This window comes from Calidris pugnax, unplaced genomic scaffold (genome assembly GCF_001431845.1).
Source record: "Calidris pugnax isolate Ruff unplaced genomic scaffold, ASM143184v1 scaffold15, whole genome shotgun sequence".
Taxonomy (NCBI): Eukaryota; Metazoa; Chordata; class Aves; order Charadriiformes; family Scolopacidae; genus Calidris; species Calidris pugnax.
Window position 1 is genome coordinate 8174396 of NW_015090774.1, and position 15302 is coordinate 8189697.

Here is a 15302-nt window from a genome sequence, read left to right on the forward strand (position 1 = left end):
AGTGCCTGCTTGCTTTCTTACAGCCATATGAGAAGTGGGGTGAAAAAGAGTTCTGAGACCAAAATCTGTCATTGTCTCACCTTTTTTCCTCTTTAAATGACTGTATCTCTCCAAATGTCTCCTTTTAATCACTCTGTCATTCTTCTGATTCTATTTTTAACCACCCCCATATAACAAGGGATGGGTCTCATTGTTGCTATGAAGTGCAGTAGAGCTGGAGCATCATAGGGCACACAGTCACCATGTGGCCAATCCCATCCCATTGTCATGGCTTCGTAGTATGAGACATATCACAAGTGCAAAGGCTGTAATTCAGCTGCTGATTTACGCATATTTAACCTTGGCTGTACACTGGTGCCTCATGAAGTTTGCTGAAATTGCTGAGAAAGGTGGTTTTGATCTTCAGCAAAACTTTGAATCTGTCCCACTGAGCATGAAGATTTCCTAAATGCAGAAATGGTCATTTTTACCATGCATAAGATAAGCAAAGCATTGAAATTCCATTTGGCAGAATAATGTCAGCTCTAGAGTCTAAATTTGACTGGTTTACACTGAAACGGAGGCTCTTTATTGAGCCATTTAGACAATACGAACTTGATCATCACAACTCCTGCTGCATTTTTACAAAGAACAACAGACTTTTTTTTTTTTCCTCAGTTTGGAAAATATGTTGAGCACAAGTTAATAAAACTTGTGACCCTAAGTAATCCTAGAATATCTTTTTCCCTATGTAGAAAGTACACCCGTGCGCACATCTGATGTGGATTATCGGTTGTTAGAAGCATCCAAAGCTGGAGACTTGGAAACTGTGAAGGTAGGTTTGAGCAATTCATGTTAATTTTCCTCATTGTATTGCAGTAAAAGACTTGTGGAAGCCTCTGCTACAAGACTTGTGGAAGTAGTGCCCAGTGGATGGTAAATCATAAAGAATGGGAAGGCAAATCTCTTCATTATTTTTTCTAGAAAATAGTGTATTAAGATGTACTGATGTGTTTTGAATTTTTGGTTGTTCGTTCTCCCAGTCCTTCACACAGTCACGTCTTCAATGGACTCAGATGCAACGTTGCAGATGCAGCCATAATTATTTGAAGTGGACCCTGTGATCCTCAGAATGACAGTTTAGTAGAAACAAGCTTCAGGTGCATGATTCAATCAGAAAGCAAGCAAACAAAACAGTTAACAGGTAGCAGACTTCACATTTTAAGCCATCCTCAATCTGAAGGGTCAGGCTGTGGAATACCAGCATCACAGGAAGGTTTGATCTTGTCTTTCTCACTGGATCTGTGGGCAAAATAGCCTGCAGACAGACTGTTCTGCATGCCTTCTTGCCTTGAACTTCAACATGATACATATTAATATTCAAATAGCAGCAGTTCTGTGCACCAGCAGCTCTTTTGACTGCCAAGCTCAATATTTTTAGATTTCTAGAGAGAACATAAGCTGGAAACGGTAACATATCCGGAGAAAGTTACATGGCCTTGAACCTGGTACTTAATGATTTAGAGGCTCACTCTTTCTAATACATTAGGAATGCCTTCCTACTGCTTCCATCATTTAAGTCTTATTTTTTATAGAAGTACTTCCAGCCATAAATTTAGAGCAGCTATTTTTTTAACTTTGCCTAAGTAGAAAGAAATTTTCTGAAACCTAACTTCTAAAAATTTGCATATAATAATAAATGGATCACATTTTGTATTGGTGTGCTTGGGGGTAGTAGTTTGGGTTTTTTCTTTTGGGCTCTCTTTGTTTGTTAAAAAACAGTTAATTTGGTTCAGGAGGAGATATACTTGTTTGCTTTAGTTCTGTACTAGAGGTTGGTTACTTCTTTTGTCTTTGCAGCAACTTTGCAGCCCTCAGAATGTGAACTGCAGAGATTTGGAAGGCCGTCATTCAACACCACTGCACTTTGCTGCAGGCTATAACCGTGTGTCAGTGGTGGAGTATCTGTTGCACCATGGGGCGGATGTGCATGCCAAAGATAAAGGGTACATTTCATTCCGTGATAAGCTCTGCTGTTTTCTATTAGTGTGAGACTTCTGCCCTCCTCTATTAATTTTACTTCAGGTTTCAGTAACTATCATATTTTTCTCTTGAAAATGTTTCTCTCCTTCTTGTTCTGCATTGTTCTGACGCCACTGCCGGGAGATTTATAGACCATTAAGGCACACTTAGCTTTCTGGCAAAGCAGTTGTCAAGTACATATATGGTACTACAATACATGATCCTTCTCTTTCCCTTTCTGCCCATTTTGGAGACTTTGTTCTGCTTAAAAGCATCCTTTAAGTTATTTCAGGTGATTGAAAGTTATTATTGAATTGCATGGGGTAGAATACCAGGGTTATCTCTGGTAATTTTTCTAATTCTATTAGTTAGCTTTCATTATTAAGTTATGCCTTATTCAGTTAATGGTCAGTTAAATGATACAAACCATTTACTGGTTTTTGCATTATTTGCAAAGCAATCACGTAGAATAGCATGGTTGTGTTTTATCTTTCACTCCAATATATTGGTTCAGGGTGGACGATAATTCATTTCCAACACTAAAACATTTCCAATACTGAATTTTCAGGCTCTTCCTGAAAGAAATGTTTGGGTATATTTCTGTATCTATCAGGTGTGCAGTGCTTACTAATAACTGTATTTCAAACGCATTGTATAATGTTACACCTTTTCTGAAATTTACACTCAAACATCCAAAGTCAGAACAGCAGTGATTCTTGCGATTTAGTTTTTGGCTGTTGCTAACAGCATTGAAGTTACTTGGTTCTGGAAGCTGTAACATTGCTGAGTATTTAAAAGTCTCATGGATGAGAACTGAAGGAGGATCATGAATTTTTAATTGATATTTTAATAGCAGGGAAATAAAACTATGAAAATTGGAAGGACTGAAAGATACCACCAATGTCTGGTGGAAGTGGGAGTTTTGTCTACTGGAACTTTGTATGATTGCATATTGGATTTTATTTTCTTGTAGCTATTAATACTTTCTCTTTGGCTAGTGGCTTAGTACCCCTGCACAATGCCTGTTCTTATGGACACTACGAAGTGGCTGAACTCTTAGTGAGGCACGGTGCTTCTGTCAACGTGGCAGACCTGTGGAAATTCACTCCTCTACATGAAGCAGCAGCAAAAGGAAAATACGAAATCTGCAAGCTGCTTTTAAAAGTATGTGCTGGAGTTCTCAGATGTGTCTTTAAATATGCTTATGTTTGCTGAAGATTAATTAATTAATGCAAAGTTAATGGCATTCAGCGAGTTCTTTCTGGTGTCTTTGAATGTATTTTCATCTTACAATAGTCAGATGGTTTCTTGTGCAATGTCAGTTCACTTCCAAAGGATCATCAGTACAGTTACTTTTTCCAGTACGTGTATTAATACTATTAGCCAAGTAGGACGAGACTCTCAAACTGGAAAAAGCAGCTGAATTTGTGTAAAAATAAAAAAAAAAACCACTTTATCCTGGAATGGTTACTCCAATTAAGTAAACCTTTGTAAATACTTATGCAAGAGTGTTTTACAGAGCAATAACTGAAGGTGGATCCTAAATGGTGTCTGGCATGTGAGAAATTTAAAACTGTTATGTTAATGTATAATTTATCAAGTTCCTGGAGGAAGTGCGTATTAATATACTGTGGAATAAGTACTCATTATAATTAGTGAAAGAACCTGTAAAAAGATGAGGTAATGCCAACATGTTTCCAGTGAGAAGAGTTTGAGAGACTTCTTAACATAGGATCATATCCTGCCGTGGGAGGGTAAAAGAGGGTGCTAGAGTAGAATTTCTTGCCAATCCTATTTCCTGCTTTAGCCTTGCCTACTTCATGTCCCTCTGAAGCACAGCATTTAAAATTAATAAGTCAGAAAGAACATGGATAGTCCAAAATTATGCTCTTCCCCATCCACTTCTCTTTTCATTTGCTGCCACAAAGCCCTGCTATTTCCCTCCTATCTCATTATTTCACTTGATTACCAAAAAGGCATTCAGTTTGAAATACATCTGCAGTGGAAACCAGAAGATATTCAAAAATCTGAATATCTGTGGAGGAGGCGTGATGATGGCCTGGGCTTTAACACCTGGATACAGATGTTAGCTCAAGCTATATGAGCACTCATGATCTCTGAGGCATAGTGTTACTTTTTCGACACCGGAGGTCTCTGGAGTTTTCTGATCATTCTACTGGCACCTAGCTATTTTTTGTCTTCAAAGGATCCTGAATGGATGTACAACAGGAAATAGAAAAGTGCTGAAATCTTTCTTTTTGAAATCACTCTTGCACAAGAGCTACGTATGCCGCTAAGGTGACAGTTCTGTATAGGTTCTGGGTGTCTGTGGATATGTGCTCACCCCGCAGTTTGCTCAGAGCTTCTCCTGCTGTGTCTCGTGTGCCAGCTGGCAGTGCTGCCACTTCTGCTGAGCTTTGGATGTTGAGTTGACTCCTGACTCCTGCTCTTTCTGTCCTGTTCTGCTTGAAGAAGGAAACGAAAATGTACGGGCATTTTAGAAAGGCACTCCTTTTTCATCACCTTTCTTTAAAATTGCCACCTTCATTTGTTTCTATGCCTAGGAAGGAGTCTCAGAAGACACAGCCTCTTCATTTAGATATTTATTCTGAAGAGTGTTTGAATAGTTCCAATTTTGATAAGTTTCAAATTAAGTGATTGAAGATTGTATTTTGCAGAAGTAATTGCACTTTAAAAGTCTGTGTGCAAAGAATGCTCTCTTTCCAAAAGCACCACAAATATGGAACTGATTCTATGTAATCAGTATCCTGTCCCTTTCTGTCCCTTCCTGTTTACCCTTTACATCCTGAGCCTTGCTGTACTGCTTCCAAGTATGAGGCAGTTAATTCCTTCTGCTTTCCCCATCCCCAGCTCTTTCCCCGTGGCTCACAGAACACAGCTTTGCCAGCATCCCCAGTGAGAAATGGCAGGGTAGACTGGCTGGCAGGGGTCGGACCACTGTGTTTGATTATTCTGAAGGGGCCAGCCAGGGAGCTGTACTGCCAGCAGCTGCCTCTGCCTTATCTAGCTTTGTTTTTTCCCCACTGCTGCTGCTGTGAGTGAACAGGGAAGGAGGTGTCCTCCCACAAGACTGTATGTGGACGTGACTCACGCCATATGCTGTATGTAGATGTATGCTTCCCTCCTCGGCCTCTGCTCCGCTCCTCTGTTCTTATCACTGGCTGATCTGCATGTTTTACCTGCAGATGGTACTCAAGCAGTCATCCAAAACTACCTTCCCACCACAATGTTTTCTTCACTGCTTTCCAGCACCTGGAAACTGCTTGAGATGGTGCTGTTATCTATGGGAAGGTGTAGAAATTAGTATTTTCCTAGTTCCCTTCTTAAACAAGTGCCTTTCAATAGCAGAGTGGCATTTAGTGACACTTGAGGCCTGGCTTCACTAGCTCAGAAAGGTGTGCTGAGGAGATACCTCTGACAGCAGGTTTGCAGGAGAAGAGAAGGTTTGACCATGAAGGAACTTGCAGTTGGCTTTTCTTTAGGGCCTGCAGTGACGGTAGGGTATAGCTATCCGCAGGACATGCTCCTGAACCTACTTCATGTGCCAGGAGAGGAGTGGCAGCTCTTGCAGGGGGCTGTCATTCTTGCCTGTGGAGCTGAGATTCCACAGCTGTGTTGCTGACTGGTGCTTTAGGTCTAGTCTCCTGGATTTATTCTTAAGTGTCTACTAATTGATGCACTTGTTACTTCATGATGGCTGGTCGGCACAATCCCCCACCTCCTGTCTCCTGCCACAGAATAGTGGCACAGCTTAATGTGCACTGCTCTGCTCGTGGTTGTGTCAGTATCATTCCACTTTGCTCTTTGCAGCACGGAGCTGACCCAACAAAGAAGAATCGAGATGGGAACACTCCTCTAGATTTGGTGAAAGAAGGAGACACAGATATCCAGGACTTACTGCGAGGAGACGCTGCCTTGCTAGATGCTGCCAAGAAGGGGTGCCTGGCACGAGTGCAGAAACTCTGTACTCAAGAAAACATCAACTGCAGAGACACCCAGGGAAGAAATTCAACACCACTACATCTTGCAGGTGGGTGACTCACCAGGTTTTGAAGGCTTGTAAATTTATGATAGGGCTACAGAAGTTAATCGCCGCAACCGGGATTGGTATAGTAGGAGTTTCACAGAGGATTGTCCCGTACAGAGTTAATAACTGTGGCAGCAGGAGGTAATACAGTTACTAGAAAAGAGGAGCTTTTGTAGTCAAAAAATTGCTTTAGCTTTTCTGTCTAATATTTTTTTCTTCAGTTCTGCTTTCCTAATACCTGATTTCTTTTCCTGTGCCTTTTCTACAGCTGGTTACAACAACTTGGAAGTAGCTGAGTACCTACTTGAGCATGGTGCTGATGTTAATGCCCAGGACAAAGGAGGATTAATTCCCCTACACAACGCAGCGTCCTATGGGGTAGGTACAGCCATTCTTGCCATGAGTAGACCAGCTAGGAACTCCTTAAAGTCATATCCAAAGGCCTTATTTTGTAGCTGGGAAGATATGTTCACCTGACAGGAAAGTGGAAGTCTGTCACAGCTGGTCTCTGGTGGGGAGGTATTGCTGAAGTGTTGAAGGACTACTGAGTTTGTAGTATGGGTGTCCTCCTGGGCAAGCTGTCTACTGCTGTGGGGGTGCAGTGGCTGATTCAAACTGTTTTGGATGAGGGAGGCCCACCTTCCTCCAGATAGGAGGAAGCATCTGTATGTATACCCATTGAACAGATGTGTGATAGATTGCTTATAAGCAGCTCTTAATTGGGATGAGGTGAGAAAGAAATCTCTTGCAAATAATTGTATGGGGACAGTGCTTGAGAAGGTCCCAGCAATGTGCTTACGGTCAGACAGAGAACATGAAAGTCAAGAAGTAGTGTTTTTGATGGTCTCATTATATGCTTTGTCTGTTCCTACCTGGCCCTGGCACAAGGAAGAGCAAAATCTGGGAGAGATGATCATAATAGAACCATGATTGCTTTTGTTTGAGAGCCAAATGAAATAAAAAGTACAGTGTTCACCTTTTGTTTTAAGGAGACTGTATTGGTGAAAGTCAGCCTGCATCATTTGCATTAGTTCTTTACAGCAGTTTGGGATTCCAGCATCCTAAAGAGCAAAAGCTCCAAATCCTGCTCAAGGTTTAGAAATGCAACACAGAATTCTTCTATGATGCTGGATCCTAGTACCAAGCAATATTGTTCATCAGCATCTACCAAAAGCATTAAACTCCCAGAACGTTGCTTAGATGTAGAGGTATATTCTGTTGCAAAGACTGTGTTCTTCCTTCTCAAGCACAGAAAACCAAATCACCCATTTTACACAAAGGCAAAACGTTCCTTACAGGGAAAAGTTAGAGATTGGTTCAAGCTGATTGTCACTTCTAAAAATCATAATGCCAATCTAATCTGGTTGCCTTACTTTTGCTAGGAAAAGGTAACAAGGCAGTGGTTGGTGCTTTTCCATCAACTTATTTAGTTAAGAGCTGCTGTATACTTTTCCTGTGGCGGCCCACGCTTCTCTCTGAGCTGTCATCAGCCTGTTCAGATCTCTGTGAGGGGAGGCAGAGAGGAGATGAGTACTGGTTTCTCAAGTTCATAGCTGGCAGGTTTCACAGGCTCAACCTTCTCCTCACAAAGTATCTTCAGTTCTCCCACCCACCACTTCCTGCTGTGTGTCCCTCAGTAGGGTGGCAGAAAAGTCACAGGAACAGCAATTGCTTTAAAAGTTTGGCCAAGAAGAAAAATAAGGTCTGTAGTCTTTTCAAAGCACACTTACTCAGAGAACAGGCTCCTTTACGAGAGCTGCTGAGAGTCACTTAATTGCCATTGAGAGGAAAAATGAAATCCATTGGGAAGTCTTTGCACTTCTGCTTACAATTTCAGTGTTTCACGCTCCAACCTGCTCATTTTGACTACCTGCTTTTTTATTTCTTAGCTGTATTGCTCAAGTAATTTTACTGGTCAGAGGCAGCCAAAAAACTTACTTGCCGGTTTTCTGTTCTCTTATTTGAACTTGGGAGACTTCAAGGATGGGATATTGATGGAAGTGTGGGGTTAGAAGATCATTACTTTTAAAGCCCATATGACCTCATCATGCGTTTTATCAGTTACAGTGCTCTCATAATACATGATTGGAGAAAGAACAAATCTGTGCTGCCACGGATGAGTTCAAAGTCTTGCAAGAAAGAAACAAAGTATGATGAAGACCGCTGTGTACAGGTGTTTAAGTGGTAGCTCAGCAGTACAACACATCGTCATTTATGTTGCCAGTTCAAATTTGTCTGCAGATATTTTGACAGTTGACTCTATTGGTTTTATGCTAGATCAAGTATCCTGTCTGCTCCTGCAGCTGACACAAACTTCATGCTTGGGATGATTTGGCAGAAATATAATTCTGTGCCTGATCCCAACTATACATGTGCTGGTGGATGATCTGGTAGTGCACAGGTACATCACAGGTGACTATGGAGCTGCAGTGTAAAGTGAAGAGGTGCGCTGCTATGTAGATACAGGAGGCAGAGAAGTGAGTCAAAGGGAAATTTCAGAGGTCTCTGAGCACCGTTACTTCCAGCATAAAAAAGGAAATTTTTACCACTGTCACACTGATTAAGTTGTTCTTGTGTTTTCCAGCATGTGGATATAGCAGCGCTGTTGATCAAATACAATACGTGCGTGAACGCAACAGATAAATGGGCTTTCACACCATTGCATGAAGCTGCACAAAAAGGAAGGACACAGCTCTGTGCTCTGCTGTTAGCTCATGGAGCAGATCCGACCATGAAGAATCAAGAGGGTCAGACACCATTAGACCTGGCAACAGTAAGTTCACGTTAGCGTGCCAGCCACAGGCTGCTCTGGAGGATTTGCTCTGCTTATTAAATGGTTTTCTCTGGCTCCCTGGCATCAGCGGGCCTTACCTTTCCTGTGCTGAGGTAGAGGGAGATGAGCGTCTCCAGGGTGCCTGTTTGTGACTTTTACCCCTGAATTCAGGCTTTTTCCTGTGTCTGAGATCTTATCATGGCTTGTGATTTAAGGTGTGCTTCTGTTAAGGATTCACTCTTGGGATGAGGCTCCTTATTGCCAGAAATAAGTCTCTCTGAAGTGTGCCTGTGATGGCCAGTCTGTGTACTGTTGATTACTTCTTTGAATGTAGGAGAAAAATCAGATGGGCGTTTAGAGGATGATTATGCTCAAGCCTGCATATTACCTCAGTTCTTTTTTGTCTGACTTCAAAACAACATTCTAAGATTTGCAAGAGGCTATCAAACTTTTTCTAAGACTGGCATCTGGAAAATTTCTTGTTAGTGATGACAGTGGTGGCTAGCTAAAAAGCCTAATAAGGTTATATGAACCAGTCTTGATGGAATAGATAATACAACCAAATTGGATGCTGTGTCTGGTTATAGCATGATTATCTTTTAAAGCGATCGATTGGTTTATGGAAAGGGTAAGAAATATCCTCCAGAATTATCTGAGCTCTAGAAAACTCGCTTCGTGATAAGGGATATGAAAACTATTTGATGTCTGAGTGAAAATGAGGATGTCTTAATCATGTTCCGCAAGAACATACAAGGAGGACATTCTTGAAGATGAGAGTCCTGCTTAATTTAGTCCACAAAGGCTAAATCCAGTTATTAGCTAAGTTCATACTTCTCCTGTAGCTCCTGTCTTTTTTTTTTTTTTGTATTTTAACACTATAAGATGTCATTATAGCAAAGGCAGTGGTAGTCTTTCTATTGAAACCTTGATCCAATGCAAAATGCTTCACCAGAAGTTGAGCCTGACAGAGAAATTATGAGGTGGCATTGCCTGACCTAGGTTGTGAAGGATTTCAGACAAAGTTGCTGCAGTGCTCTTCCTGGCTTTGACACCTATAAAGTCATTCTGCCAGAAAGAAAATTAGATGTGCCTTCTTACATAGCTTTAAAAATGGGGAGAAGCCAATTCACCTGCGTCTGAGCAGTGAATCAGAATGTTCTAGAAACACAAATTCCTGTGTTACAAAAGTTGGCAGTTTTCTTTTTGATGGGGGAACAGAGTAATCAATTAAAACAAATTCTTTGCAAAATTCTTTCCGGAGATCGGTGACTTGTGATAATAGAATCTCATGTTGAATGTTCTTTGTGTTTTTCAGGCTGATGACATCCGAGCTTTGCTGATAGATGCAATGCCCCCAGAAGCTTTGCCCACATGCTTCAAGCCTCAAGCTACCGTTGTTAGTGCCTCCCTGATCTCACCAGCATCTACGCCGTCCTGCCTCTCCGCTGCTAGCAGCATAGATAACCTCACGGGGCCACTGGCAGAATTAGCTGTAGGAGGAGCATCCAATGCTGGTGATGGAGCTGCAGGAACTGAACGGAAGGAAGGAGAAGGTGCATTTGCTGCTGGACGAGTTTACGTTGCTAGAAGTACAGTAGTATCACAATAAGCCTCGCTTTATCTGAAAAGTATTTCTGACTAGCCAGAAAATATTGCACAGCTTGAACTGTTATCTTTGTTTTAAAAGTGTCTAGTGCTTGCTCTGTTCTCATGTGTTCTGCTGGGAGCATTCTTGGCTGTTTGTCTGTGTTTGCTCTCAGTGATTAGGTCTGAGTACAAAGGCAGACCTGATTAGGTGCCCAGATGTTCATTGTTGATTTTATACAGAAAATCCAATGAGAATTATTTTGATGAAGGAATTATGATTGTGATGGCTGGGGGATTTTGCTAAGGCTTCTTTAACCCTTTGATTAGTATCTGGAATGCAGGCTTGATGTCAGCACCTAAGTGATTACATCGCAAAAATACACTCACCCTTCCTTTCCTTCTCTTTGCAATATGAGCCTGTGTTTGCCACAGGTTGTTTGTACTTTTTAATAGTTGATTCTGAGGAGAGAACAGTGATGATCTTTGCACTGAGCTTTCACACAATGGAAGCATGGAAGTGGGTTGTTTATAATAGACAAATTGATTGTAAAAAGAATCAGAGTTTGGAGTTTTGAGACAATCAGTGGTATTTTTTGATTATTTCTTTTTAAGGATTTGTTGTGTGGTTTTTGGTTTTTTTAAGTCAGGTAGATAGGATATAATGACTTGTTTCTTCTCTTATAGTTTCTGGCCTTGACATGAACATTACCCAGTTCCTAAAAAGCCTGGGTCTTGAACATCTTCGGGACATCTTTGAAACAGAACAGGTAAGTGGCAAGCTTCATCTCTGTAGGTTTAAAAGATAGATTAACCTAATAAATTTGATTGACATTTTTATTCTCTAATTGAAAAAGGGAAATACAGAAAACCCAAACTCACATCTACAAAAAAACCACGTATGTCCAAGAAAACTGCAAGTTGCCGGATACTTTATGGTGAAGTTGAGAAACCTGTGAATATCTCATTTGTTGTTTGATTCAGATGTCCAGTGTCTTTCACTTTCTTATACGTTCATGATGATTACCAATTTGGCTTGTATTCTGAGAGTTACATTGGACCTTCTGAATTTTAAACATGATGGCTGTAGTAAAGTTAGATTGGAACATCACATGCAGTCTTCATGAATGTCCTTCAGCAGTCTTGATATCCAGACAAGCCTTTTGCTACCTGCAGTGCCGCACGTGACACTGGGAAACCCCCTAGTTTTACTATAAGCTGACATAAAAATCTAGTTTATCAGGGGGTAGTTACACTAGAGGATGCAGAAACTGCATTTCCTAAGAGGTTTGGACTACAATTTGTAGACTCTTTTTATGTACCATTTCTTAAATTAAACGTGTTACAGTGCAATATATTATTTGTTTGCACATGTGGTGGAAGTGAAAGGTACAAGTGCAAGAGACTGGATTTGCTGGTTAAATTTTCCCAAGCCTCTGCTGCTGATCTTTTATGAGGCTTCAGGAAACAAAACGTTTGAAATGTAATGAGTTGCTTACAGAAAAAGTTCCACCTGTTTCCATGAAATGTTACAGGAAGTATCTCCCCAAAGTTAAAATGCCATATAATCTTTTTTCCCTTCTTATATATGAAGTATTAAGCTCTTTTCTTTAATTTGGAACTGCTTCCATTAAGAAGCAAACCAACCTGAAACCAACATATATTCTACTCACATTTCTTTTTTTCTTTTTGGTTTTATTCTACTTTTGCTTCCTTAACTCCTACCTGTTTTTAAGATCTTCCCCTGCTAATAAGATTTAATAATGCAAATCGGATTCACTATATTAATTCATCATTTTGAAACTATTTAGCTCCTTTTATAAGTTCCTATCTAGTGAAAACAAGCTCATCTTCCTTAAGCTTACTGTTTTAAGCTGCTTTTTCTAAGCAATGCAGTACCTTCATGTATACTTTTTCACCTTGACTCTAGACACCTCCTGATGCTTTATAATATCTGGGATTCTTCAATATTTTTTTAATGTTCTGCTGCATGTGATGAGTTTCTTCAGTGGCTTTTCCACAGCAATCCCAGTAGGGTTGGTTTTTTTGTGCTCAATTGTGCAGATGTTCAGTGGAGCTACTAATTTTTTTTGCTTGAATTGCTTTCTTTTGAATTAATGATATTCAATTTTTAGTGAAATACTCATTTCTGTTTGCGTAGTCAAAATAATGAATTGCACAACAATGTGAAACTTTGAATGTTTCAAGAATAGTCCCAGATCTGTCCCAGCATTTCCACGCATCCTTCTTCCACATAAGTAAAAATGTTTTTGAGAGCCTCCTCTGAGAGCCAGCTCTTGTTACTTGCTGTACGAGAAGTAAAAGTTGTGCACAGCCTCAGGCTGTAGCAGCTGGGTATGGATGGTCCTGTGATAGGGAGAGACTTGCCAGAAGGTGGCAGCAACTAAAAGTGCAGCAAAACATAAAATATATATATATGATCTTGGTTGCACCGTGAATACATTTCCATTTTCTGAACTGACGGGTGTTCAGCCTCGGGAATCAGGCCAGGTTTGGCAAGTGATTTTTGTGGTCTTTCACCTTCCCAGATAACCCTGGATGTGTTGGCAGACATGGGGCATGAAGAGCTTAAAGAAATTGGGATCAATGCGTATGGACACCGCCACAAATTAATAAAAGGTGTGGAGAGACTTCTAGGAGGGCAGCAAGGTAAATATGACACTTTTACTGGTTAGTCTAAGTGTATCATACAACAGACTCCCAGAAGTCACTTTCTGTAAATGCAGGCATTGTCACCAGGACTTGAAAGAATCTGGATGTCAGGAAAATGCACTTGCTGGCAGACCTAGTGGCTGGGTGGGTTGTGACAGATAAAGAATATATTGAAGAAATACAGGGCCAAGTTATCACTTGCCTTTCCAGAGGATGGACACCCCTGAGGCAGCTGTGGAGACTGTGCCCATTTCCAGGGACTCTGTTTCCCCCCTGGCAGGAGCTTTTGAATTGATTTGCCCTACGTATCTACCCTCAGGCCAGTTAAATCAGGAAGGGTGGACCTGATGGAGTTTTTTTCTCCCCCACACTTATCAGATGCTTCTCTTGAAAGCGGAAACAATAAAATGCAATTACATCCCACATGCATTTTCCTTCTCCCTTGTAAAGCCTCCGCTGCTAACGGAAGCACTTTTATCTTTTCAAGGTTGTGCTTCTGCCTTGTGTTTATTTTGTATTTCCTGCTGTACTGGGCTTATTTAAGAAGAATAATGATGATGCTGGATCCAAATAGAGGTGGTATTGTTTTCCCCTGTTGATTTTTACTTCTTTAATTCCTTCTCTTTGCAGGCACCAATCCTTATTTGACTTTCCACTGTGTGAGTCAGGGGACCATTCTCCTTGACCTTGCTCCTGACGATAAGGAGTATCAGTCCGTAGAGGAGGAGGTATTGCAAGTACCTTTCTTAATGCTCCAGTGGCAGTGTATTTCTCCCTTCGTGTATAACGAGAATATATCAGAGCTAAAAGTGTGCAATACATGTTGAAAGTCAAAAAATATGCTTTGGTGTGTGAATTGCATAAATCTGACATGAAGTTTAGGGCTCCTCATTTGTCTTTTTGCATAGAGCAATGATGGTAACTATTTTGCTGTGTCCTGCCAATTTATTCTTTTTAAATAAGTGGTCTGTTTGTTTGCTTAGTGTTATCCCAATTTTGCTTTGTTGTTGTCGTGTTTTGGATGTCGTCTCATAGCAAGGGTTTCCACAGCTTTCTGTAGGTAGGTTGACCTGCGAAAATCAAAGACTGTTAATGAAGACCAAGGGATCAAGGCCGTGCAAGTCTGCAGCCATTATCTGTTCTCAGGCTGTTTCTGCATGTGAACCAGCTTGTTTTCTGTTGTCTCAGTGGCTTAGTTAATCTGTAACCCAGATAAACAGCTCTTGGATAATTGAGAATTGACTGCAATTTTGCCTCCCACACACACATGCTCTTTTATTTAAGTAAACTACAAGCAGATACCATTTTGAAAGAAAAATCATAACAGAAAAGAGACTTTCTGGAGAGTTGTGTTTGGAAGAAACTCCATTTTATTGCGCATTTGCTATTTGTGTATTGCAAGTTCCTACACTGTAGCACAGAAGCATTTGGAGTCATTTTGAAAGTCTAGATATTCAGGATTGCTGCCAGTTTTGCCTGGAATATTTTTGATTAGTAACTCTGTAAACTGGAGCTTTTGCAGATATTGTTTATAAACTTTTCTGACAGAAAGGGACACTTGTCTGCCATAGTAAATTAGGATATTTATTTGAGCTGATACTAAATGTTGTTGCTGTAGCCGTAAATACCTCTGGAAAGGACACAATGAAACTGTTGAAATTCTCAGGGACTGCTACTGACATAAGAAAATTGACAGTGCAAGCATTTTCCTATAACTAAGAAATGCAAACTGTACTCATTAGAAACACATTTGTTATTACTTCAAAATGATCTTTTTGTATATTCATATTCAAAGATTGTTTTTTTCTGATCTAAAGCAGGTTTTCTAGTTGTGTATAATTTTGGTAGTGCCACTATTCTCCTTTTTCCTTTGTATATTTTTATTATGAGATTGGATAATTGCATCATCCAACTTCTCTAATGTGGAAGGACATAGCACGATGCCTGAGAGATAAGGGTGTAGCTCAATTTAAAATTGAGAATATTTTTTCTGACACCTTTTAATTAATTTTCAATCAAGGCTGTCTGTTGGTGCCAGGGATATACTGAGATATTGCATGAGTATTTTGCCTTGCTAGGAAGCTTTGTGTGCTGAACATTCAGTTGTGTTCATTTACGTAGATGCAAAGTACGATCCGGGAGCATCGGGATGGTGGAAATGCTGGTGGGATCTTCAACAGGTACAATGTCATCAGGGTAAGTTTCAAAAACCCCTAATGCTAT

The 15302-nt window shown here is 40.5% G+C and overlaps 1 protein-coding gene across 1 annotated transcript in view; it reads left to right on the top strand.

Annotated features, from left to right (window-relative positions):
• Positions 1 to 15302, top strand: part of TNKS (tankyrase, TRF1-interacting ankyrin-related ADP-ribose polymerase) — a 105964-nt gene that overhangs the window by 80844 nt on the left and 9818 nt on the right. The window contains exons 11-21 of the mRNA XM_014944177.1: positions 735 to 814; positions 1840 to 1985; positions 3000 to 3165; positions 5833 to 6052; positions 6318 to 6427; positions 8634 to 8822; positions 10138 to 10375; positions 11094 to 11176; positions 12956 to 13076; positions 13710 to 13807; positions 15201 to 15275. Of these exons, the coding sequence (XP_014799663.1) occupies positions 735 to 814; positions 1840 to 1985; positions 3000 to 3165; positions 5833 to 6052; positions 6318 to 6427; positions 8634 to 8822; positions 10138 to 10375; positions 11094 to 11176; positions 12956 to 13076; positions 13710 to 13807; positions 15201 to 15275 (1526 nt within the window). The remainder of the gene's footprint in view (positions 1 to 734; positions 815 to 1839; positions 1986 to 2999; positions 3166 to 5832; positions 6053 to 6317; positions 6428 to 8633; positions 8823 to 10137; positions 10376 to 11093; positions 11177 to 12955; positions 13077 to 13709; positions 13808 to 15200; positions 15276 to 15302) is intronic.